This window comes from Dama dama, chromosome 5 (assembly GCF_033118175.1).
Source record: "Dama dama isolate Ldn47 chromosome 5, ASM3311817v1, whole genome shotgun sequence".
Lineage (NCBI taxonomy): Eukaryota > Metazoa > Chordata > Mammalia > Artiodactyla > Cervidae > Dama > Dama dama.
In genome coordinates this window covers 124,634,501-124,659,263 of record NC_083685.1, presented here as the reverse complement: position 1 = coordinate 124,659,263, position 24,763 = coordinate 124,634,501, and the positions used below count along the sequence as shown (strand labels likewise).

The following is a 24,763-nucleotide window of genomic DNA, read 5'->3' as shown; positions in this document are numbered from 1 at the left end:
CCAGATTGACAGGACCTTGTCAGGGAAAGGTGTGTGTGTGTTTAGGCAGGGGCCCCATGCTTGCCTCATCTGCTTGGCGTCTTGAATGTGAACCCTGGTTCCAGGTGGTGGAAATGGAGCGGGGACCTGGAAGCCTGGGCAGATGCAAGCTGGGCGGGGCTGGATCCTGAGCTTTGTCTTTGGGTGTTTGCGGAACCTGGGGTGCAGGTGTGCCAAGTCCGAGGCTCCAGGGTCGTTGCACAGAACAACTGCCTCCAACCGACTGCCCAGTCCCCCAGAGAAGTGACTGAAATAGAGCTTGTAGCCTAGGCGCTGCTGCTCCATCCAGCCCCTCCGCGTAGCCTCTCATGATGGCTCTGCGGCTCCTGCTCCATCTCGCCTTCCTCGGGCTGGGAACCACTCAGCCTTTGGCTCATCAGCAGGGCTTTAGCGCACCAGCGTTTGGTAGGTAGATAGCATAAGGCCTTGAGCTTTGGGATTTGGGTCCCAAGGCACAGGGTGACCTCGACCTCCATCCTTCAGACTGGCCATCCTTCTCCAACCTCAACTCGCCCCAGGAGTTTCCGGATCCCATCCAGATTCCGAGCAACGGAAGCAAGCCCCTGGTGGTGGATGTGCATGTGTTCGTGTCCAACGTGTTTAACGTGGTGAGTGTCCTGAGGACCCAGGGGCCCTCAATTACTGAGCTGGAGATGGAACAGGACTCAGCCTAGTGAACGCCCGGGTCTCCTGCCTTCTTGCCACATGGCGCCCACCCCCGAGGTGACACACTGCTCCCCCCTCCCCCACCAGGACATCCTCCGGTACACAGTGTCCTCCACGTTGCTGCTTCGGCTGGTGAGCATCCATGGTGGGGGGCTGAGGAAGGGAGAGACCCCTGTGCGTCCAGCACGGAAGTACTGGCCTTTGTCAACCTACTAAGCCCAGGGGCACATATACACGGAGAGGGAGCCTTAGTAGCATCCTTGTGTCCCCAGTCCTGGCTGGACACACGCCTGGCCTTGAACTCAACTGGGCACCAGCAGAACACAGTCACGCTGCCCTGGGACGTGCTCTGGATGCCGAGACTCACTGTTCGGGAGGCGTAAGTGAGGCGGGGGTTGTTTTCCCCGGCACGGGCCAGGCGCAGTCTTCGCTATTACTCCTCTGGAGCTGGGAGGTCCTCTTACTGAACAGCCCCCTCCTGGTGGCCCCGCCGGACCACTGGCACGACTCCCGGGCCCTGTGGGGCCCTACCTTCTAGAACCCCAAGGGCAGTGGATGGCAGCTGGGAACATGCTGGGGTCCCCCCTCCTCCCCCTTCTGAGGGGGTGCTCGTCCCTCTGCAGCCTCTGGGTGAACTGGCAGGACAAGAACCCGCAGGCCCGAGTAGACAGGGACGGCCGCATCGAGTTCCACCTGGCCCTCACCACGGAGACCAACTGCGACTTTGAGCTCTTCCACTTCCCCAGGGACCAGAGCGACTGCCACCTCAGCTTCTTCGCTTTCAGCAGCACCGGTGCTGACAGGACGGAGCTGGGGGATGAGGGGAGAGGGGAGGGGAAGCCTCTGGCCCCCAGCTAACTCCTGACCTGGGGGACCGGGCCTGTGTTCACACCCATCCACCCCCTGGCTTAGGGGGCCTGGGTACGCTTCTTTCACTCCGTACTTCCCACTGGAATAGTGGCCGCATCTCCCGGTCCTCCCCTGCTGTAGGTTGTGGGCCCCTCATCTTCTTCCCTCACCCCCAAAGCAACAGCTCCCAGCAGCCAGGGCCAAACTGCACACTTATGTCCAGCCCAGAGCCGCAGGCTGCTGCAGCCTCGCTCCTGGAAACATCCTGAAGGTGGAGCCACCCACTGAATATCCCACAAACCCAGCAGGTGATGTTCATCTCGGCAGCGTAGTCCCACCTTCCCTTCCATCCCTCCCCTCTGGGAAATACCACAGCTGCCACCCCATGAATCCGAGTATTTCAGGTGTGAGATGATATACCGGTGAGTGAGTATGTGCCCATGTCCCCTGCCCCTCTGTGAAGTGGTGCAAAGTGCGTTTATTTTTACAATGAAAATTCATTTTAGGAATCTGAGATGGCCCTTCCTCTAAGTGGAGAAAACTTGGGGTATTGCAAAATCAGTTTGGAAAGCCCTTGGACAGACTAGCTTCCAAGTCTGCCCCCAGCAACCATCAGAGGGCTCCATCATCCCCGGGCTCCAGTCCATCCCTGCCCCTACTCCCAAGAGACATGGAGGCACAGGGTATTTCTTTCTAAGTTCACCATTCTCACCCCTCCCGCTTCAGTGACGGAGCTGGAGTTCCAAGTCCACGCGGTGAATGAGATTGTGAGTGTCAAGAGGGAGTTCATGGTTCAGGATCTGAAAATCCAAATCCCATCCCAGCAGCTGGTACCCTGCTTCCAGGTGACGGTGAGTTGGGAGGTGGCTACCGAGGGCCGAGGGGGGTGTTGGGGATGCACAGCCAGAGGCCATTACCTCACTCTTCTATGCCCACCCCGGGAACGCCCTGTCTTCCTTCCAGTTGCGCCTGCAGAACACAGCGCTAAAGGCCATCCTAACACTCCTAGTCCCCGGGGAGGCGCTGCTGTTGGCTGACCTGTGTGGGGGGCTGCTGCCCCTCCAGACTGAGCGCATCGCCTACAAGGTGACCCTGCTTCTGAGCTACCTTGTCTTCCACTCCTCCATGATGCAGGCCCTGCCCAGCTCCTCCTCCTGCAACCCGCTGCTAGGTAAGGCCCCTGCCCTCGCTCAGCCCGGGGCCTCTGCTCAGGTCCCGGGGCCCGCGAGGCCAGGCCTGGCTCCTGACCTCTCTTCTCCACCCCCTCTCCAGTTTACTACTTCACCGTCCTGCTGCTGCTGCTCTTTGTCAGCACCACCGAGACGGTGCTATTGGCCGGGCTCCTGGCCCGGGGCAACCTCAGGGCAGAGGACAGCTGCAATCCAGTGCTGAATGGGGAGCAGCAAGACCATGGGAAGCCAGGGCCTAACCCTGAAGGTGGGCAGGGCTGGGGCCCCTTCCTGGTGGGTGGAGGAGCAGGCCTAGGGGCAGAGCTGGCAGACTGGGGCTGCAGGTCACCGGGCTCTTTAGAGGTTCCTGCACCCATCTCTGCCGGCTCCGCTGACCGGACTCCACCGTGGCTGCGCTTGGAAGCAGCAGGTGTGGACCAGGGAGCAGAATCAGCCTCCCTAAGGCCCAGTGACTTCAGACTCCCTGGGCTTCCCAGGTGGCACTAGGGGTATAGAGCCCGCCTGCCAATGCAGGAGACATGAGACGTGAGTTCCATCCCTGGGTCGGGAAGGAGGGCATGGCAACCCACTCCAGTATTCCTGCCTGGAGAATCCCATGGACAGAGGAGCCTGGTGGGCTACAGTCCGTGGGGTCACAAAGAGTCAAGACACGACTGAAGTGACTTAGCACAGGATAACCCTGTGCCTTGCACAGCCTGTCTCAGGGGGCATTTCTTCAACTCACGATGATCTAGAAGGGGCCAGACCCGAATGTTCATTAGCTGTGACTCTGATGAAGGGGGACACAGACTAGCACTCTCTGGGGTTCACCCTTGTGCACATGCAGAGCATGCAGTATGTCTTCTTTTACTCTTCCTGTCCACACAGAAGCCCCCGGAGCAGGGAAGGGGTCCGGGAGGAGCTGGGCTGAGGCTGCTGACCACATCTTCTTCCAGGTGTATGTGGTGGGGGTGGCGTGTAGCCAGTTCATCTTCATTATGCTCTGGATGTGGGCGACGTGCAAGTCGGACCCAGCCCCTGGAGCGGCTGCACCCCACGGCGGGCAGCCCAGGCTGTAACGGGCAGGGCCCGGGGCTGCAGACGTGGGGGGCGAGGGCTGTGACGGGGCCTCTGGAGGGGGAGGGAAGTGGACTCTCTCCCCTCAGCCTGGAGGACCCCAGGCCACCCCGACCTCTCCTTCCTGTTAGCACATAAGCAAGGAGTGTGGAATAAACACATCACCCCAGGGCAAGGGCGCCTCTGGAGTCTGGCTTCATTGCACTCAGCTGTTCACTCTTGTTGGAGTAGGTGGGGCCCCATCTCATGTCCCCGAGCCCTGCTCTGCTCCAGACCGTCTCACCACTGTCTGCTGGTCACCCCGTCCCCACACACCACCTAACTGCTCCTGCAACCGCTGCTGCTTGGCCCCGGGCCAGGAGCACTGGAGCCCCAGAGACAGGCCCGGGATGGTCAGGACCCCTTCTGTGAATTCCGGCCAAGTGCTCAGAGGGCAGGGAGAGCACTTCTACTCCAGACACCCGGACTCACCTCAGGGGCAGAACCCCCCAGGCGGCAGGACTGTGGGGATGGGGCAGGCATTTTCTGCCCTGCTTTTCTGCAGGGCCTGGGGCTGTGGTGTGGCCTGCTCCTCTGAGCCCGACCCTCAGGCCTGGGCTGAAGGGCATTCTCCACCCCAGTCCCGAGCTGGCCCGAGGCAGGGCTACTCAGCAGCCCTCCTCCTCCCGTCCCGCGAAGCAGCTGTGGGCACAGACCTCCGTCTCCCTTCTCAGTCCTTCTCGTCTTGAAGCCATCCCATGGCTACTGCAGGCTGTGGTCAGGGTCATGAACCTCAAGGTGTGGAGGAACCCCAAAGTTCTGGGAAAGCGCTGCCTGGGTAGGGAATGGGGGCTGCGAGAGGAAGGGCAGACCAGGACTTGGGGGCGGGGCCCCTGGCCGTGTGGCAGAGAAAGGCCCCTGTCGCAAAGGACGCCACACTCACCCGGCCCAGAGGCAAGTCCACACCTGTTTATCTGTCCAGTGACACAGCTGCTCTGGCAGAGCCAGGCAGGGGCAGCGGCAGCTCAGGCCGAGGTGTCAAAGAGGCGATCGATCATGTCCCCCACCTGCTCCACGCGGTACTTGATGTACTTCTCCGGGTTCTTGGTGAAGGGCACGCTGCCATACCTGCCCAGGCGCTGAGGTCAGCGGGGGCAGGCCAAGCCCCTCCCCAGCTCTGCCTCAGCCTAAGGCCCTCCTAACGGGGTGCCCCTCAGTCATGTTTTGGTCTGGCCCCACACCAAAGCCATGGGCGCTGGGTCTGCCACCCGAACCCACCACCCTCTCTCCATGTTTTTTCAAGGAAAAGAGCCCAGAGGTCCAGTTGGGGCAGAGGGGGCGCGTGGGGCTGGGAAGGCAGAGATGGAGAGCTCACCTGCTTAGAAAGGCCCCGTAGGTCTCCTTAACGATGCTCTTCTGGGCTTGGCGGATCTTGTCCCTCTGCTCCGTGTCGGGAATTGCCCAGGCCTTCTGGATCTTGCACAACTCCTCAAGGCCATCGTTGAAACCCTGGCCACCAAACAGGGGGAAATAGCAGTGACCCAGAGACAAATGTTTGGGTCTGTGTTGCTATGGGAGCGGCATCAATTGACGAAGGGGAGAAGATCCTGACTTACCTTAAAACGCTCCTTGATCATCTGCCGCTCCTTGTCCCGAAGCTGGGGGGCCAGGGGAGATGGCAGACAAAGCGGAGCTCAGAGCAGAGGCGCCCTGCCCCTGGCTCTTTCCCCCGACACCCACACCCAGCCTCCTTCCCTTCTGCCCTCGGGGCCACAGGCATCCTTGCTTTCTCATCCTGGCTGTTTATTTTTTTTCCCAGAGAGACAACACAAAGCACCAACCATCCCTCCCCATCCCAGCCCAGGCCTTCAGCCCACCTTGACTCCAGGTTGGACCACAGGTAGATTCTTCTCGGCAATGTAGTCAGTCACCTTTAACCAACTGCCAGGCAGGGAGGGAAGCACAGGGAAGAAAATGGACAGCCTCAGGCGCCTGCTCCCTTTCCTGGGGCTGGATGGTTTTGTTTTTAAAAAATCTCTTGATCTACTGGGGTAGGTGGTGAGGGCAAAGATCAGTCCGGGTCAAAACTAAGCAGAACACAGCTGAGATTTTTTTTCCCACCTTGGGAATAAAAATGTTCAAGCTGCTCGCTTTTAAAATTAAGGACAGGAAACAGAGCACTCAATAAATTGATCAAGCGCTACCAACTGCACTTCACGTCGGTATCACGGCCAATTAAGATGGAGAAGCAGACGACAAAGGAGGCGCAGAGAACAGATAAACAGGAAGGAAGAAGGAGATACAGTCACAGGGAAGAAACACCCAAAGGGAGAGAGACACACAAACTAGGAAACAGGAGGAGAGGACCAGAGACAGCCCCGGAGAGCGAGGCTCAGCCAAGTCCAGGGGCCCTTGCGACCTTGCTCTTTGCTTGGCCAAGATGTTACCCACATCTCTGACAGTCAACCATTCTGAGCCATCACCCTTGGCAGACGACCCTTCAACAGGCTGGCAAAGCGCCCCTCCCCACCAAGGAGTAGGGAGTGGGAGTGGGCTTCCCACCCCCCTACAAATGTGATTAAAAAGCAGAGGATTGGGGTCCATGGGGCAGCAGTTCCCTATCATTGATGCCACTCTGACCGGGCCCAGCGTCCCCAGGCTCTGGGAAGGAACGTGAGTGGTGGGTACACAGGTCAGGGGTCGGGGTCGGGGGGGGTTCCCCACCTGCGCTGGTAGGTCTGGATCTGTTGCTCTATGTGCTCCCGGTAGGAGCGCTCAGCAGTCTTCTGGGTCACAGCCACCAGCTGGATCAGCTCAGACCTGGGGTGGGAGCAGCAGGGAGAGGAGAGAGAGGAGGTCCAACAGACTGCCGGCGGGGCCTGCCTCCCACCTCCCTGGGTCTTGGGCCCACCAAGAGTAAAGGGGTGCCCTCCCCACCGGGACACCAGGGGGCACGGCCATCCCCAGGAGGCCGGGCAGAGGCAGGTGAGAGCCGCAGAGCAGCCCCGCGGCCACTTACTTCTCCAGGGCCTTGAGGATGTAGTTGTAGTTGTTGTGCAGGAAGATGGCGCTCAGAGCCGGGTCCTCATACACCTTGGACTTGCTCAGCAGGTTCAACTGCAGGTTGCCCAGGACTTTACCTGCACAGGGAAGGATGTGGTCACCTACCAACCATGGCAGTCTGATCCACAAACCAACTCCCACTCGTCGAGACTTGTCCCTCCCAGACCCAAGACTCTGCCAGACTTGGGAGCCCTTGGCCCAGCACCCACAGCCCCCCAACCAGAGGCTAGGTTGCAATTCTAAAGGTCGGGGTGGGGTGGGGGGCCCTCAGGAGCAGGACCAGGACTAGCAGGAGCACACACAGAGGAGAAGGGAGGGAAAAGGCAGGGAGGCCGGGCGCCGGGGCTACTGGCCGGTGGGGAACACTCACAGATGTAGGTGCTCAGCAGACGCTTGCTGAACTCGGAGCTGTAGCTGGTGGCGGAGGAACTGGTCTCTGAGAGAGGAGAAGTCCTGTTACCGCAGTGCTGGCAGCGGCCAAGACCCTCTCTGGCCTCCCTTCGGCCCCGGGGAGCGGCTGGGGAAACCCTGGGAGGGGCCCGAGGCTTCCTCGGACAGAGCTATGTATATCCTGAGCTACGGGGCTCCCTTCCAACCGAGGGGAGAGCTTCCCAGGACTCTTCCTGGAATCCAGGAAGGCCCCTCCATGGTCTTGGGTGGTGGGGTTAATGAGCTGACCCCCAAGGACCAGCAGAAAGACGGGCAGGATGGGCGTGGGACAGCCCCTGTCCCCGACCCATGCTGGATGGTACCTACAAGGCCCACGTATCCAATTTGTTAGCAGCAGAGTTTTAGAATAGGCTCCTGATTGCCTCTCCACCTTCTCCCCTACTGCCCATAACCTCCTCTACTAGACCAGAGGTGTCCTGCCCACAGACAGCAGGCAGCCAAGGAGGTGGGGAGTGGAAGAAGGGGACAGGGAGGTGCTGGACCAGCCCAAAGGGTGTAGTCAGGGTGCTGGGCACAGCAGGATGCTGTCTGCAGAAGCCCAGAGACAGAAACTGGTGGTCAGGGAGCTGAGAGGGTCAGGAGCACCCTGAAGGAACCCATGCCCCTCTGACCCCGCTCCGACTGGGGCCCTGAGCCTGTCCAGGGGCCTCTGTCCCCAGGGAACCTCACCCACGGGGCTTCAGAGGGGGAGGATGGGGCTGCCGAGCCCTGCTGCTTACCTCGGGGGTCTAAAGGAATATTGTATGTGTCCCCAAGAACTACGCAGTGAGAGGCAGTGCGCACAGAGGGGAAGGGGGGAGACAAAGGAGGGAGAAAGATGCAAAGTGCAAAACAGGTTAGAGACGGCCACCACACCCGAGCCAAGCAGCCCACGCCCCTCAACGCCGGGACAGAGACAGCAGGACAGCCCAGGCTGGACCCCTGCGGGCCAGGGACACACTGGAAAGTGGACATCGGGAGAACGACAGGCCAGAGGCTGCCCCCCAGATGCGGGGTACGGGAAGGCCCAGGGCTGGTCTCAGCGTGCGCCTCCCCACGTGCTGACTTCCCAACCCCATCACGGAAGATACCAGGCTGGCCCTGAGATGCCAGCCAAGCCCGCTCAAAGGCTCAGCCATGTGAGACCAGGTAGGAGGACAGGCAACACAAGAGGAGGTGGGGAAATGCAGAAGGAGGGGGCAGCAGGGCAGGAAAGACACTTTCAGACAAGTGGGCTCTGCGCTCAGGGCGAGGACAGCAGAGGGAGCCGGGAGGGGACGGAGGCCAGGGCAGGTGGTCAGACCCCCGCTCTCCTGATGCTGGGTCTGATGGCCCAAGAGGCTTGGGGGGGGGGGGGTCCCACCGCAGGTCACATCTCCTTTCCACCCCCCAGGGCGAGGGGAATCTCCTCTTCCAGAGAGGGCCACTGCCCCCTGGGGGGCTAACCCCAAGTCTCCAGCCCGGAGGGAGGAATGGGGTGGGGGGGCCCCTGCTGGGAGGTGTCAAGTACCTTGGGAGGCCAGCATGGCACCCGCTGTCTCCTGGAAGTCCAGGAGCTGCTGCAGGAAGAGGATGGCCTGCGTGGGGAGAAAGTGGGGCCAAGTAAGTCAAGGGCAGGACCCAAAGGCTGGATCAGCCCCCACGGTGCATCCCCTCTGACCGTTCCAGGACAGGTGAGGGCAGGCGTCTGCCTGGTGAAACGGGTGTCAGCAAGCTTCCTGCTTCACCCTGTGGGTCTGGCCTCTGGGGAAACGCCCTGTCTGCAGGGGCACGCAGCACCTCCCAGCTCACCTGCCATCCGAACCCCAGGAGCCCCCGGCAGCACCTACGTTGCTCGTGAGCTCGTGCACGGTGCCATCCTTGGGCATGTTGTATTCCTTGTCTGGGTCGTTCTGTGGGAGAGACAGCCTAAGTCCCTGAAACAGCTCCTAAGCAGGCCCCAGCCTGTGGGCCCACAGCGCCACCTCCTGGCAGACAGGTGTCAGGACACCCCAACGGGCACAAAAGCGAACAAGACGGACCTACAGGAGCTTGATGCCTCTGGTGGGGCCTCTGGAGCCCCTGGGAAAGAAAGGGAGGCCCGTGGGTACTGACAGGCGACTGGCAGCACGGCCGGCCGGCTTCCCTGCAGGGCAGGCCCGCCCTGCTTGGAGGCCTGCTCTCAGAAGCAGTTCCTGAGCCCGGTCCCCAGTGGCCCTGCCCACAGCCCTGCCAGCCGGCCTGGGTGGCGTGGACAGAGGAGGGGCACCTTGATGTTGTCGGCGAAGTCCTCCAGCGCTTTGGCTCCCACGGTCTCCATGGAGGTGATGAGGCTGGGCAGCTTGTTCTTGGTGCTGGCGGCCGTGCCCTGCGGATGTAGCCACGTGGCTGCACAGGGCTCCAGAGCCCTGCGCCTTCCCAGCCCCCGCCCTGGGGACTCTCTTCTCACTCCCCCGAGAGCACCTCCACCCACCCAGGGCTCCGGGGAAGCTGCCGCTGCTCCCCCTCTGAGCAAAGGCTGAGGCCAAGAATGCGGTTCTTCCGGGAGGCCCTGCTAGGCGGCGTCCCCAAGGGCTCCCCTGCCCCCACGTACCTGGAGCACCTGGTCAAACTCAGGCTTGGTCTGCTTGAGGTGCCGCAGGATGGGGAAGACGGTGAGCACAGCCGAGAAGTCGTGTCGGATGATGGCCTTGCGGGCAGCCACCACAATGTTCTCGCCTTCGAGCATGAGCCCGTCCAGAGCGTCCTGAGAGAGGGGGGCAGGGGCAGGGCTCAGGGGAGGGGCAACCAGCCGGCTCCCACGGCCGGTGAGGGCACCTGGAAGGCTGGTGGGGGGAGTGTCCCTCCAATCAGGACACACCACCCAGTTCAGAGGCCCCAGGATCGGGATGGAGGCAGTGGTTTGAGTTAAGGGCTATGAACCTGGCCCAGACTCAAGCTTCTGCAGGGATAGCTCTCACTCGGGGCGTCTGGTCGGGGCGGGGCGGGGCCAGACCTGTATCAAAGAGTCGAAGGTCTTTTTCTGATGGTGCTCAGGGATGACGTCTGTCAGCAGCTGGTACTCGCTCTGGGCCAGCTTGACAAAGGCACTGACGCAGTGAATGTAGGCATCGGTTTCCACGTCCAGCATGTCGTCTCTCCCTGGGGGGACAGTAGGGCCCCTGAGCTACTGGTTTGGGGTAGCCCCTCTCCCTGCTGGGATGCGGGCCGCGAATCTCTCCAGCTCCTTGGCTGCAGCCAGACTGGCAGCAGATGGGGAGACTGCTGGCAGAAAGCTGAGAGGACTCCAGCAGAGCCGCCAGGGTTGGAGGGGGAAAAACAGGGGCTGAGTCCAGCCTTTGTCTGAGCTTCATTTTCTGCTCTGCTGTGGGCAGTATTACCGTCCCAGAGTGTCATGTACAGGAGGTGTTGGGGAGATGGATTCAAGGACAAGAAGACCCTTCAGTCGACTTCCTATGAGAAGACACGTCTGACCCCAGAACGGGGGATTCTGAACTGTACTGGGGAGATGATACCCAGGGATGGGCAAGTGGCAATGTCCACCCCAAGGAGGCGGGTGCCATCTCAGAAGATGCTGGGCCTCTGAAGGCAGACACCGGCCTGGCCAGGCCTTCTGGAATGTATGAAAAGGCAGTGGGCCCTGGTCTCTGAGGCTAGCTGACATGGAATCAAAGTTGGAGAGCAGGCCACGTGAGCCCCAGAGGGAGGGTTGCTTGGTCGTCAGCTGCCCCCGGAGGAGCGGGGGGACTCTCCACAGTACTGGAGGCTGGGGCAGTGGTGTCTGCAGGCGACCGGATGCTACGTGCCAAGGGACGGGCTCTGAGGGGGTCAGAGCCTTGGAGCTGCTGCTGGAGTCAGGTGCGGGTGCTCGCTACCCTCCAAGGGGGCCGCCTGCTGCTTCTGCCCTCGGCCCAGGACCCGAGAGCCCAGCCTGCACTCCCGTCTGGAGAGAGGCAGGGAGATTTAGTGCCCAAGAAAGGGAGAGACCGGGGAGACAGAGAGAGGCGAGTAGGCCTGGCTCGTCCTCGGAGCGGAGGCCGGCTGGGCAGCGGGAGCGGGCCCTCCAGGGGGTGGCCGGGAGTGCGGCGGCGGCGGCCCGCGGGCTGGGCTGCGGTACTCACCGGCCAACGGCCCGGCCTTGTCGTTCAGGGCCTCGGACAGGTGCTTAACTCGGAAATCATGCTCGTGACCTAGCAAGACGTCGGCCGCAAACACAAGCAGCGTTTATCCAGGGGCGGGGCGGCTGCCTCTCGGGTTGGGGGTGGGGGGGTTGCTGAGAAGAAGCCCTCAATCTCCATGGGGGGGATATGAGATGGGGTGTAGTGGGGGGTACTGGAGAGGGCTATGAGCTCCTCCTCTGCCTCAGACCACCTCGGGAACAGCCGTTTCAAGCCTGACTTGCAGTGCCTGGACCACCCTTGGGAGCCGGTTTCCCCAAACCCGGAGGCTGAGAAAGCTGTGAGGACCACAGAGGGTTTCTGAAGAGTTTCCGGCAGCCGCAGAAAGTCTGATGCTCAGCCCCAGGAGCTGTGTCTCACCATATTCGAGGAGAGGTCCAGTTAGAGAAATGTCACTGCCCAATGAATGGGGACAGGCTCCTTTTGTCCCCCAGGGTCATTCTTTTGAAGGCGGACCTGGTCCACCCGGGCAGGGCTGTCCCCCTCTGATGGGAGACAGGGGGGACACAGGCTGCCCATCTCCCACAGCACATGGTCCCCTTTCTGAAGGCGGGTGCGGAGGGCAGCCGGCTTGGTCTTGCCACTGCTGGTCTGAGCGTGAAAGGGCTGCCCGTGACAGAGAACTTTCTGTCTCAGAGTTCATACAGGAGACAAGAAAGACAGAGACAGGATGGGGAGGGGGCGGGAAGCCTCCGGGGGTGGGGCAGAGCCTTGTCAGCCAGACAGGACTGGGCCGAGACCACAAAGGCAGCCCCCGAGCCAGCCAGCGGGGGTCGGCGGCCCTAGGGACCTCAGTTACCCCCCTGCCCCCCGCCCCTCTCAGGCTTGCGCCAGAGGCCCTCGGGGGGCGGGTGGAGGCTCTGCCCTGCCACGGGAGTGGACACACGGTAAGGAGGAGGGAACTAGAGAGGAACACGGGGTGATTACCTTCCAGAGGAATGAGGTTAGAGCCCCCCTTTTTCCCATCTAGACCATGCTGGGAATATTGTTTCAGAAGGTTCTGAGCCTTACGGATCGTCCCTGTCACCAGAGCCACACAGAGAGGAGACAAGAAGACCTAGGAAATGAGCAAGAGAAAACAGCAGCAGCCCTCCACCGGCCCCTTCCCCCAGGCCCGCGCCCACCCCCAGCAGTGAGTACACCCGGTGGCCATCGCTCCAGTGGGCCCCTCCCGGGACCGCCAGAGGCCCTGCCGGAGGAGACGTTTTGTTCCCCCAGGGGAGCTCCTGGTTCTGCCAGTGACCCTCATGGTTCTGGGTCTGCATTCATTTGAGGAAGTGCAGCGGGTGAAGGAGATGAGATGGGCAAAGATCCACCAGGAGAAGCCAAAAATTTAAAAAAAAAACAACAGTACTGAGTGGCACTTAGATTATAGGCCCTGGGACAGAGGAGCAAGTCATGGAGCTCTCGAACCCAGAAAGGGAGATCCTGGGGCACCTCGAGGCCCTCGGTTCCTCTCCAAAGGGCAGGCCGAGTTCTCCGGGCATGCTCAGTGCCAGAAGCGGCCAAACAGTAGCCCACCGGAAGCAGGAAGCCCAGGAGGTGGTGAAATGGGACTGGGCTTCCAGGGACAGCAGTGGGAGGCTTGGAGATCCAGAGGCAGAGTGGCCCATACACCAGGGGAGGGACCCGAACCATCAGAGCTCTTGGGATTGACTCAAAAGCCAAGGAGAAGTTAACAGAAGCCACCACACAGAGAGCTGGAGGGGGAGGGCCGCAGGAAAGGGGGCATGCTCTTGGCATGGGGGGAAAAAACCAACAGTTAGTATCACACGTGAGAACAATGAAAACAACGCTGCGGTGCCCACAGCCTCTCGGGTCAGCTACCTCTACGGGAGCGAGACAGCTCAGGGCAGAACACGTCGGGGGAAATAAAACAGCATTCAAAACAGATGTGTGCAACTGCCTCGTTAACAAAGCTGGGGGCAGGGGAGGCACCCGTGAGGGTAACTCGGGTCCCTCTCCCCTGGGGACTCCTGGATGCTCCCCCACCCCGGCATCTCTGAACACAGTGAGGCTGCTTGGGTCCTGGCAGCTCCCCAAAAGGCTGGGGGAGGTGGGACATTTCTCTCTATGCGCACCAACCACAATTAGCTACTAACACACGAGTCTGAGGCTCCGGTTCAGCATCTGTCTCGCCGTGTTCTCCGTCTGCAGTGAGCGGCCCCACTAATGAACCAATCGGTTTCCTGCCCCACAGCCGAGCGGGAGCAGATGGGCCTGCGCGGCCTTCAGGAGCCTCACCAGCATGTCTGTGTGGATGCGGGCTGGGGACATTGATCTGGCAGCCGCCAAGCCCATCAGGTGCCCAAGTAACCTCGGACAGTGCCGAGGTCGGTGTCTCATTACCCACTGCGCCTCCCAGCTTCGCTCCTCAAGAGCTGGGAATCACGTCCCAGGGGGCTGCCTCCCTAGTTTCCGACATCAGTTCTGAGCACCCCCCACCCCCAGCTCCTGACAACTCCTGAAACCCCACGGAAACCAGAGGGACCCTCACAGCTACGGTCGTCCTCTCGGGAGGCTCGAAGCCAAGGCTGCTTTAGGTCCAGCGGGAGTTCCCCTACAGGGCCAGCAGTGCTCCTGGATGCAGTCCGGGTCCTGGGGTGCCCGTCGGAGAAGAAAGAGAGGGGAGGAGAGCGCAGGCCTGCCGAGGCCCGGGGAGCCCCACAGCCTCACTAAGCTGAGGCAGAGAGACAGACAGGCCCGTGTGGCAGGCAGCTGTGGCCACGCAGGCAGCCTTAGCAGAGTTTGCAGTCGGTTCTCCCGGGGGGCAGTCAGGACATCCACGCTGGAGAGGAAGGGCCCCCGGCTTCCCTCATGCCCTGCCCACTGGTACCCTGCCTGCGGGCAGCCTCTTCTCTGCCGCATCTCCAAACCCTGAACAAAGGCCTGAGGAGGAGTGGGTTTTCAGGGCAACTGTGAACAGGCAACCCTGCTCTCTGAGGGGCAGGGAAGGAAAGCGCTGTCATGAAGGACGGTCCCACCGGTGCCTCGGGGCATGTGCCGGCAACAGCAGCTGGACTGGGTGGGCTGAGGCGGGAGCAGACTCCGGCCTCACTGGTGCTCTCTCTCTCCCTGGGGTCTGCAGTGGTCCCTCACCCCGGAAGACCCCAGGCTCTCAAGGGCAACACCTCTCAGCAGCTAGACACAGCCAGGCTTGCCAGGTGGAAGATGACACACGGGGACACTGTTTACCTAGAGCACAGACTACGGGGCACACGGTGCCGGGAAGAAGGCCAGACAGTGAGCTGTTCGCCCAGGACACCCGCAGCCCAGGCCTCTCGCACCTCAGTGACCCTCCCCCGACTCCCCACGGCTGGACATGAGCTTCGAGCGGAACCCAAAAGCCCGATTATGTCCTTCGGCGAGGATGGCCTGGGATTTTTTTTTTTTCTGGATGGATGGACTGTGAAAGAGTACACTCTCCCCTCTCCACTTTTTAACTACGTGTCTGGGCTTAACTACGCTTAACTACCTTAAGCGGTCTGGGCTTCCTGGAAGGTGAAGGCTGTTGTGCCTGCCCCTGGCCCATTCCACGGTTTTGGTGGTGGCGGCAGGCCTGGCCTTTCCACAAGATGATGGAGGGAGGCCCAGGGCGGCCAGCGAGTGGCTGCCCCCGCACGCCCATCAGCCCACCTCTCCAGGCCTGTGACCCTCTGCTCCAAGGACTTAGGCAGCCCCCAGACTCGAGAGAAAGGAGCTCCCTGGACCAGGCCTTGCTGGGTGGGCAGACACCTGCTTTTGTCCCGTGTACCTACAGTCAGGGGTACTGTGAGGACAAGCTCTAGAGGGGCCGACGCTGCTCACCCCAGGGGGGGCCTGGGCAACCCAGGTCCCACGTGGCCCTCTGGATGGTTCTGAGGTGGGCCGGGTGGGGGCTCACCTGGCCGCTTGACTGGCTTCTTGGTGGGTGTGTCTTTCCTCTTGTTGGGGATGGCGGGGGAGTAGGGGACCCCGGAGGAAGAACTGCTCTTCCGGAAATGCTCCTTCAGGCCTTTGATGGAGCGGTCCAGCTGGCTGGAGCGGATCTGGTAGTAGACGTTCATGAAATCTGAGGGGAGACGGGCGACAGATGAGGTCCCTGACCCTGGCCCAGGAGCCTCCCTCTCCCCTCCAGACACAGCTCCTCAGGGCAGCAGTGGGTACCTGCTATTGCTACCTGTGAACCTCTTCCTAGCAGCCCCCAATGCGTCCTCGTCCCAAATCAGGCAAAGTCTTATGAGGGAAACTATCCCCCAACAGAACCAACAGTTAGCTGTGAGTTTTGTTTTCTGTTGTTGTTTTTTTTTTTTTCTGCTGTGCCACCCAGCATGTGGTTCTTGGTTCCCTGACCAAGGATGGAATTCGTGCTCCCTACAGTGTAAGCAGGGTCCTAACGACTGGACCGCCAGAGAGCTCCCTTTGAAAGTAAGTTTTTTTTATTTTTTATTTTATTTGTTCATTTTTGGTGACACCTTGAGGCTTGCGGGATCTTAGTTCCCAGACCAGGGATTGAACCCAGGCCCCTAGAAGTGAAAGCGGAGTCCTAACACACCGGACTGCTAGGGAATTCCTGGTTAAATTTTTTTTAGATTAAAAAAATACAAACTTAACACCCAGCTTCAACTTCGTAAGAGGTCAAAGGATGTGATTTCTGGGTAGGGAAGATCCCCTGGAGAAGGGATAGGCTACTCCAGTATTCTTGGGCTTCCCTGGTGGCTCAGTCAGTAAAGGATCTTCCTGTAGTGTGGGAGACCGGGGTTTGATCCCTGAATCAGGAAGTCCTCCCTGGAGATGGAAATGGCAGCCTACTCCAGTATTCCTGCCTAGATTATCCCATGGACAGAGGGGCCTGGTGAGGTAAAGTCCATGGGGTTGCAAAGAGTTGTACATGACTTCAGCAACTGAGCATGTAAAGGATGTGAGCAATGTACAGGCAGTAAAGAGACAATAAATGTCAGTAAATTAAAAAAACAGATCATTCTTTAGCTGTGAATGAAGTGAAAATTTTAAAAAACTAGAGGATCATGATAGCCCAGTCAAATAGCTAAGATAAATGAAGTTAAGGAAGAACAAAAAGCTGGAGGATTGTCCACCGGTCAGTCCACTGGCCCCATCTGCCTGGAGAGGAACGTAAGATGGCAAGGTTACAGATCTGTTCAGACAGCTCTACCTGATAACTGCACCTTTGAGAAAATAACCCAAAGAACTTCCTAAATAAGAAGAGCAAGCAGTACAAGCATGTTCACTCTGGCACTTTATCAACACTGGAAAATTAGAAAATAAAAAAAGTTCAAATGAGTGAGGAAAAAGATACAGATGCCATGGTACATTTCAGCAGCTCCGAACCAATGTGTCACCAGCATGAAAAATGGACCAAAGCACAGAGGCTCTGGCTGAAGGAGGCAGAGGGGTCTGGAGGCATCCACTGGCCTCCCTTATCCCAAGGGAGCCCCTGGATCGCTCCTGCCAACCCCTCGGCTCCCAGAGTGCAGTTCGTGAGCCACAGACAAGCCTGTGTGGTTGGTACAGGCAGCCCTGAGACCCAGTCCTCGAGAAGGAGGGGGACAGTGATAAGGCACACTGACAGCTTGGTACGTGTATGCATTACCAAAGGGAAGAAGAATGTGGAGGACTAACTAGCTTAAAACTGAATATTAATCAGTTTTTCTAAATTTTTGCTTAACTCAGGAGTTTTTAAAAAAAATCCTGGGACAGGTCAAAGAAATGATGGGACCAACGCACCACAGAATATTACGCAACTGTCAAAAAGAATGAAGCAGATATACATGTACTGATATGGAATGCTCTCAAGGCATGTCACTAAGTTAAAAACAAAAACCAGAAAACAATTTTTGGAGAGTGTTTAGCATGCCTCCTTCCGCCTGGGAATGAGGGGGAGACAGCCACATATTTACTCTCTCTCTCACATACAAACAAAGGTTTTTTTTGGAAGGGTGTAAATAACCTTAACAGTACTCATCTTTGGGTTAGGCTGTAGGCATCAGGGAAGTAGGCAGGTGAAGTTCTGTTTTTCACCTAAACCTTTCTGTGCCATTTGAAATTTGTATAATTAATCGAAAAAAAAAAAAAAGGAAAGAAACAGGAAAGGAAGGTATATAAAGAAATGCTTGGATTTGCTAGATTCACAATTTGACACATACGCTAGGGATTTACGGCTCACATTGCTTCCTACTAAACTCCTTATCAAAGACATGCAAGTGGGTTAAACCAAGGGGAGGCCCACTCCCTCTGGCCTGCCGCCAGCGCCCGGACCGCCTCACCTTGGTTGCGGCCGTACTCCACCAGCCAGCGGGAGATGCGGACCACGTCGTGCAGCACGCTCTCGGGCAGGTGCTCCAGGGGCACCTCCTCCTGGAGCTCCAGGTCCTCCTCACCACCGATCAGATCCAGGATGAGCACTGGGGACACCACCTTGCTGTGCCGGGTCATCAGGCTGCGGAACTCGGACTCCAGCGACTCCTTCCCCCGCTCAAATAGCAGCTTCTGTGGGGCGAAGGGAGGCAAGGAGGGAAAGATGAGGGTCCTCAGCCGCTCCAGCACTCAGCCTGCCCTCGCCTCCCCATACCCTTCCTTTCCCTTCCTGCTTCTGGGGCTCGCGCCTCCTCCGCCTTCACTTCCTTTTTCCCAGAGAAGAAACGCTCAGGAGCCTTCCCTGATTATTTCTTTCCCTTGTGTTCTCTTAAAATGTACGCTTGCAGGTGAAACCCAGAGTTTTACAAGAAGTAGGTGCTTACAGGCCTCAGCTGATTATTTTCTCATTCCACCATTAATTTGTGTTCTTGTTAGAAAAGCATTTGCAAAAGAAAAAAGACATAGTTAAATTGGATGTCTTTTTGTGTCTTTTGTGCTGAAAATGATGCCATCAAAAAAACAAAAAGAGGGGTCTTCCCAGACTGTCCAAGGCTTAAGACTCCATACTTCCACTGAGGGAGGCGAGGGTTCAGTCCCTGGCCAGGGAATTGAGATCCCTCATGCCATGCTGTGAGCACTGCCCCCACCCCCAAAAAAGTGAAAAGACAATCCACAGAATGAGAGGAAATATTTGCAAATCATGTATCTGATAAGTGACAGGTATTCAGAGCAGATAAGAGAATCAAAAACATGCCCACACAAAAGTATGTACACAAGCGTTCATAGCAACTCTGTTCATAACCACCAAAAAGTGGAGTGATCATCAAGTGATGGATGGACAAACTGTGGTAGATCCATAGACTGCAAAACTATTCTGCCCTACAGTGGAATGAAGTGCTGACACATGTTACCACACAGATGAACCTTGTAAACAGGCTATTTGAGAGAAGCTAGATTCAAAAGGTCACATACTGTGTGATTCCATTTACAGAAGTCCAGAATACACAAATGTACAAAGAAAACAGAAGAGTGAGTACTAGTGGCAGGGTGAATGGCGGAGGTGAGGGAAGAAGAGTGACTGCCAATATGTTTCTTTTTACAGGGGATGAATATGTTATGAAATTTATTCCAGGGATGTTGCATGACTCGGTGATTATTAAAATTACTAAATTACTGATTACTAAAACTACTAAGTTTTATACTTTAAATGGGTAAAATTTTGTTGGTATGTGAACTATATCTCAATAAAGATGCTTTAAAAATAGAGGAGTTGGAGTGTTTCTGCTTACTTGAAAAGTAAGTCCTCTAGGGTAAACCCAGAGTTATAGATTTTTTGTCTTCTCCTTCTCTAGCCCACTCCCATGCCCAAATTCTAGCACAGAGCTCATCACTCTGTGATCTGAACTTGGTAGAGACCCTCAAGAACAAAGTTCTCCAACCCCTGACATTCCAATCTCTGAGTCCAGGCTGCCTACTGATGGGCTGCAGTATACTGGTTATACTGGTGTGTCCCCTCTGGGTTACTGGTATGACAATGTACTGATCCTGTCAGTCTTCTGTGTAGCCAGGTGGCAATGGTTATACAACAACATGAATGTCACTGAACTGTTCCCTTAAAGGTGGTTAAAAATGGTAAGTTTTATATTATGTATTTTTCACTACAATTAAAAAAACCCATGCATTTATAAAAAATCAAATGTTAAATTTATATTTCATAGGTAACTTGTAATGTGTGTTCTCTGGTGGCTCAGTATTAAAGAACCTGCCTGCCTATGCAGGAGATCTCTGGGTTTGAGAAGATCCTCTGGAGAAGGAAATGGCAACCCACTCCAGTATTCTTGCGTGGGAAATCCCATGGACAGAGGAGCCTGGCAGGCTACAGTCCATGGGGTTGCAAGAGAGTCAGACACAACTCAGCAACTAAACAACAACTTATAATTTAGTTAAATTATTAAAATGCAATCAAAATGTATACCTGTAATTCCTGAAACAGAGATTTTAATGTCTGTATAGTATGTGCACAGTACTATCTACTTCTGTTTATTCTACTATATTATCTTTCAGCTGCTTCAGGTGTCACTCATGAGACCCAGGCAGGGATTGGTGTCTCCCAACCTCACACATCACTCTGCTGGCCCCTTACCACTTTGTTGAGCTCTGGGCTGTCTGGGCTATTGTCCTGGAAATACTCCACAGCCTTCTGAATCTTGGCCATGCTTCCCAGGTACTCCTCTAGCCTACCTGTGGGCCTGGAAAGGAGAAGAGCCATATTAGCCTGGGCAGATGGAAGATGAAGAGGAAGGACTAACGGAATGGTATTTGAAAATGGGAGAACAGAATTAACACAGGGGACTCTAGACTCATATATATTCTACCCCCTCTTCCAAAGCCCACTGGTCCAAGAGGTGTCAGGAATGTGACCTTCTGGCCCAAGCTCACCCCTCCCTGATGATCTTCTCAGTGTCACTGGCCACGTGATAGTAGCTGATGACGTGGTCCAGACAGGACAGGGTCTTCTCGACGTTCTCCTGCAGCCGCTGCAGGTTCTCCGTCTGCTTGTGCACAGGGATGATGGAGTTCTCCAGCTTCATAAGGCGACTCTCAAAGGATGACAGGATAGACACCTGCGGGGGGAAGCCCAGTGCTCTCAGGCCTCAGGGTTGTCCCAGCACTGCTTCTGCCACCTGCCAGGTCTTCAGCATTTGCTACCTTTTCTCTGGTTTTCTAGACAGTAGGCTCCAAGAGGAGAGGGACAAGGTATACCTATTCCCCACTGTATCCCCAGGATCTACCACATCTTGATAGATCAGAGGTGGCCCAAATAAATTGGCTGGAGTTTGATTTGAAGGTAAGGCAAGCATTACATTAACTACTTAGAAAATCACCTCAGGATAGCTTCCCTTCCACCCCTTAAAGCCAGATTTCAATTTCTGTTCTCTCTGATGCTTTCCTAGACTACACAGGAACTAGTTTCATACAAAGTAGCCTCAAATGCATTCCTGGTACCTTCAAACCCCCTCTCTCTAAGGCTAAATCTCATTAAGTAAGGACTAGCACTTGAGGACTGTGTTACTGAATACATACCCACATTTCTATCTACTACTCAGTTTGGGTTTTCCAGTCTCTTTTAGGAATAAGAAAGGAAGTTCATATTTATTGAGTACCTATTGTATACCAGATACTGTGCAAGAGGCATTTCCATGCATTAGCTTCCATGACCTTCACAGCTACAATGGAGATTGGCATCGTCTATTTTAGCAGAGGAGGTTAACTGAGGCTCAGAGTTACCTGTCAGGAGCCACACACAAATAAGTGGAGGGGCAAGGACTAGATTCCACATCTGTTTGATTTCCGGCTCATTTTACCCCTCCAGCTCCCCAGAGTGACAGCTGAGTCTCCTGCCCTCAGTAATCTCAGAAGTGGTAACCCCACCGGTGATACCCACACTTGAATTGAGGGTGACGCATGGACAGTACCCAGCCCACTTAAGTAAGTCTCACTAAATGTTTGCGGAAGGAGAGAGATTAGAATGGAGAACTTAGGCAGAAAGCAGAAAGTCCAGGCCAGTGGAGGGCTGCAGCATCCTCAGAGAAGGGGCGGGCGAGGGGAAGAGTGTAAGAGAAGTGTAACACTGTTGCTAGAGAAACCCACACGTTACCACCCATCACCACCCAGACTAGAACCCTCAGGCTTTAGGTACCAAAACCACTGAGTCGCAGGGTTCTCGCTCCAGCGTCTGGAGGCCCTCCCAGCTGAGGGGCTACTCACCATGTTCTTGGTGAGCTGGTCGCTCTTCTCCAGGCTGTCTCGGATGAAGGACAGCGTCTCCTCCTCCTGCGGGGGGGTGGGGGTGGGGGGAGGACATCACCAGAAGCTAGAGACCACCGCATCCCGGCTCCACAGCCTCGCCCCGACCCGATTTCCTGGTACCCGGCCCCCTTCCACTCCTGCTACCTCCCTGAGTAGACGCCCGGCCCGGATCTCGGCCCCTTCCCTCACCTCCTCCCCCACCTCCCCAGCCCGACCTGTTTCAGCTTGTCCTCGATCTCCCGCCGCCGAGCGGACGCCTCCTGCGGGGGGATCATGACTTCGACCCTCCCTGCGTGTGGCTCCCACAGCCCAGCGTCTCCCTTCAGATGGCCCTCTCGGCTCCCGTCCCTGTCACACCCACTTCCGCCCGTGGCCCCTCCCCGGGTCGCGCTTGCCGCCATGTTGGGAGTGGCAGGCGGAAGTGCGCCCGCGTGGAACTCAGGGACTGGGGACCCGACGGGTGGCCATCTTGGGTGTGTCGGGGATTTGCGGCTGGGTTTCATCTTGATGCGTGTTGCCACCCTCATCAGAGAAGGTTCTCTAGCGGTGTTTTGTCCCGCAGCTGGCACAACAGTTACAGCTCACTTGCCGTCTTCGTGGGAAGGCCGACTCTTTTCACAAAGATCAATAACGAATTCGTTTCTCTAGATCGAAGTCCGGATGCAGGCACAGATGTCGCGTCCCCCCGCAAAGCACAGCACAGAACTTGTCACACAGCAGGCGCCTAATGTGTGTTCATTTAATGACCAAGGGGCCTGTCCCTCTTCGGCCCTAAATGCTCTCATGGAATGGGCCCTGTGTGCAAGTCCTGGCCCGGGCAAGGAATGGTCGCCCATGGCCCTAGCGGCATCCACAACTACAATCCCGACTTGTGAGGGGCTCGGCCAGATTCCTGGGGTAGGAGGGGTTCTAGGAGCACTCTTCCCGGGCACTGGGATGGGGCCACAGAGAAGCTCCAAGCTCCACACTAAGGTGTCTGTTTTGGAGAGAGATACATGGTTTTATTTGCTGGGGGCAAGGACCGGGCTGGGGGTAGAGAGTGGCTTCAGCGGTGTGTTTTCCCAGGTCTGGAAACAGTGCAAGGGGAAGGCTGAAAAAGCCCAGACCTGTCCGAGGGGTTGGGACCCAGGTGGTGGTCTCGGTGATGGAGACGTTGAGGCCTGTCTGCGGGTACTCAGACACAGAGGAGCGTTTCTCACAGGGCCTCCGGGGAAATCAGAAAGGCTTGGAGGGCTGGTAGGGACCCTCCTGCAAGGTGCCAGAATGTCTCAGCTCCTTTGCCCAGAGTCTCCTGTAATTAGTTCCGGGCCAGCCAGGGGTAGGGAGGTGACGCTGGATCAGGGTTCCTGCGGGGATGAATGTTCTGGATTCACCACAGACACAGCTGCTGCAAAACCTAGTGTTACTCCCTCCCCCATTGCAGAGGCTCACCCTGCCTCTGGTCCCACCCTGGGGTGGTGAGTGGCTCGCAGCTTTGTTGAGGCATCCAGGTACAGGAAGACAGACAATGAAGCATATGCTTGTGGGTGAGAAGGCTTGGGGGGCGCCAAGTTACAGGGTTCCCAAGGCTCTCCCAGGGCCCAGTTCCACAAAAAGGAGGTGGGATTGAGCACCTGGAGGGGGATTGGGCAGCTTTCTGTTGGGGGGGGAGGACAGTTTCAGATCTGGTTGATGGCCGTGAAAGTACGGATGAAGGAAATATCTGGGAGGCGCACCCCTGTTGCAGATGAGGGAGATAAAAACACAGAATCCTTGTGTAAGGACACCTAGGATGACTCCATTGAGGTGGTCCTTGTGAAGTCCTGAGAACTAAGTGAAAGGAAATATTTAAATTGTTAGCAGCCAGAGAAAAGAAAAAGTGGACTAGACAGCTTTGGTGGAAAGGACTTTGGGCTCAGGTGGACCAGGCCTGACAGCTTCATTCAACACTTAACCCCTCTGAACAGCACCCAGCCCACAGTAGAAGCTCCAGAAAATATGAATAACTTCATCTCAAGAAGAAATCCTTTATGGCTGTGAACAAATACTTTGAGCTTTTTATTTCTCATTGCAATTTTGTAAACTATATACATGTGTGTTTTGTATTTTCTCAAATATCCTTCTCTAAGGGCAATTTGCTTGCTCCTTGTGAGGAAAGCTATGACAAACCTAGACAATCTATTAAAAAGCAGACATATCACTTTGTAGACAAAGGTCCGTATAGTCAGACATGTGATTTTTCCAGTGGTCATGTAAAGATAAGAGATTTGGACCATAAAGGAGGCGGAGCATGGAAGAATTGATGCTTCCAAACTGTGTTACTGGAGAAGATTCTTGAGAGTCCCTCGGACAGCAAGATCAAACCAGTCAATCCCAAAGGAAATCAGTCTTGATTATTCATTGGCAGAACTGATGCTGAAGCTCCAATACTTTGGCTACCTGATGCGAAGAGCTGACTCATTGGAAAAGATCTGACACTGGGAAGGACTGAAGGCGAAATAAGAAGGGGACAGCGGAGGATGAGACAGTTAGATGGCATCACTGACTGAATGGACATGAATCTGAGCAAACTCTGGGTGATAGTGAAAGTCGGGGCAGCCTGGTGTGATGCAGTCCACGGGGTCAGAAGGAGTCGGACACGACTTAGCGACTGAACAACAAAGTGCAGTTTGGTAGCCAACTCCCATGATTTGAGAGCCTTCTGTTTGCCCGGCTCTGTTACAGGCACCACCTTGCATTAGCTTGTCTGATCTTCACAATAAACTTACAAGTCAGACACAGCTGTTCATCTCCCTTCTGCAGAGGAGGAATGTCGGGCCCAGAGAGGTCACAGCTGCGCTGAGTCAACACAGCCGGCCAGGAGACTGCTGCGTTCTGCCTCCCCAGGCTGGGTAGCTTGGGAGTTCTGCATGCTGTTATGCAAAGCTGTCAGTCTGACTTTCAAGAAAATCCATTGTGAAATGTGAATCCATTATTAATTTATAGCAGCCATATCTAGTAAAGAGTAGATAGGAAAAGAATGAAAAGATGCGTTGTTTATTTTTTTCAGGTGAGCTTTAACATTATTTTCACACTGTAAGCTGAATGTCCTCTGAGTAAACTGGTTTGAATCAAGGTGGTGCGGCGAATGTCCGCCCTCTCCCAGGCCCGAGGCCAGGCTGGGCCAAGTGGGACACGAGGGGGCGCCCGATG

The 24,763-nt window shown here is 56.5% G+C and overlaps 2 protein-coding genes across 5 annotated transcripts; one reads left to right on the top strand and one right to left on the bottom strand.

Annotated features, from left to right (window-relative positions):
• Positions 1-350: 350 nt before the first annotated feature.
• ZACN (zinc activated ion channel) lies at positions 351-3,802 on the top strand. The gene is made up of 9 exons (XM_061144768.1): positions 351-444; positions 523-647; positions 793-837; positions 978-1,084; positions 1,329-1,498; positions 2,281-2,405; positions 2,518-2,725; positions 2,827-2,991; positions 3,612-3,802. Exons 1-9 carry the CDS (start codon positions 351-353, stop codon positions 3,800-3,802), a joined length of 1,230 nt encoding a protein of 409 aa, XP_061000751.1.
• Positions 2,013-21,934, bottom strand: EXOC7 (exocyst complex component 7). Of its 4 annotated transcripts, XR_009693096.1 has the most exons (21): positions 21,808-21,934; positions 21,551-21,616; positions 20,222-20,406; positions 19,926-20,031; positions 17,692-17,914; positions 15,312-15,479; positions 12,356-12,448; positions 11,372-11,440; positions 10,246-10,391; positions 9,844-9,996; positions 9,520-9,618; positions 9,101-9,163; positions 8,782-8,848; positions 7,213-7,278; positions 6,799-6,919; positions 6,504-6,599; positions 5,657-5,720; positions 5,396-5,437; positions 5,155-5,288; positions 4,746-4,907; positions 2,013-4,631 (listed from the first exon to the last, which is right to left on the bottom strand). XR_009693096.1 is itself a non-coding variant. In XM_061144765.1 (20 exons), exons 1-20 carry the CDS (start codon positions 21,865-21,867, stop codon positions 4,805-4,807), a joined length of 2,124 nt encoding a protein of 707 aa, XP_061000748.1. In that variant the 5' UTR covers positions 21,868-21,934; the 3' UTR covers positions 4,734-4,804. The 4 variants fall into 4 exon arrangements, 3 of the variants coding, with proteins under 3 accessions (XP_061000748.1, XP_061000749.1, XP_061000750.1); XM_061144765.1 differs by lacking the exon at positions 2,013-4,631 and having other exon boundaries at positions 4,734-4,907; XM_061144766.1 differs by lacking the exons at positions 2,013-4,631; positions 12,356-12,448 and having other exon boundaries at positions 4,734-4,907.
• Positions 21,935-24,763: the final 2,829 nt, after the last annotated feature.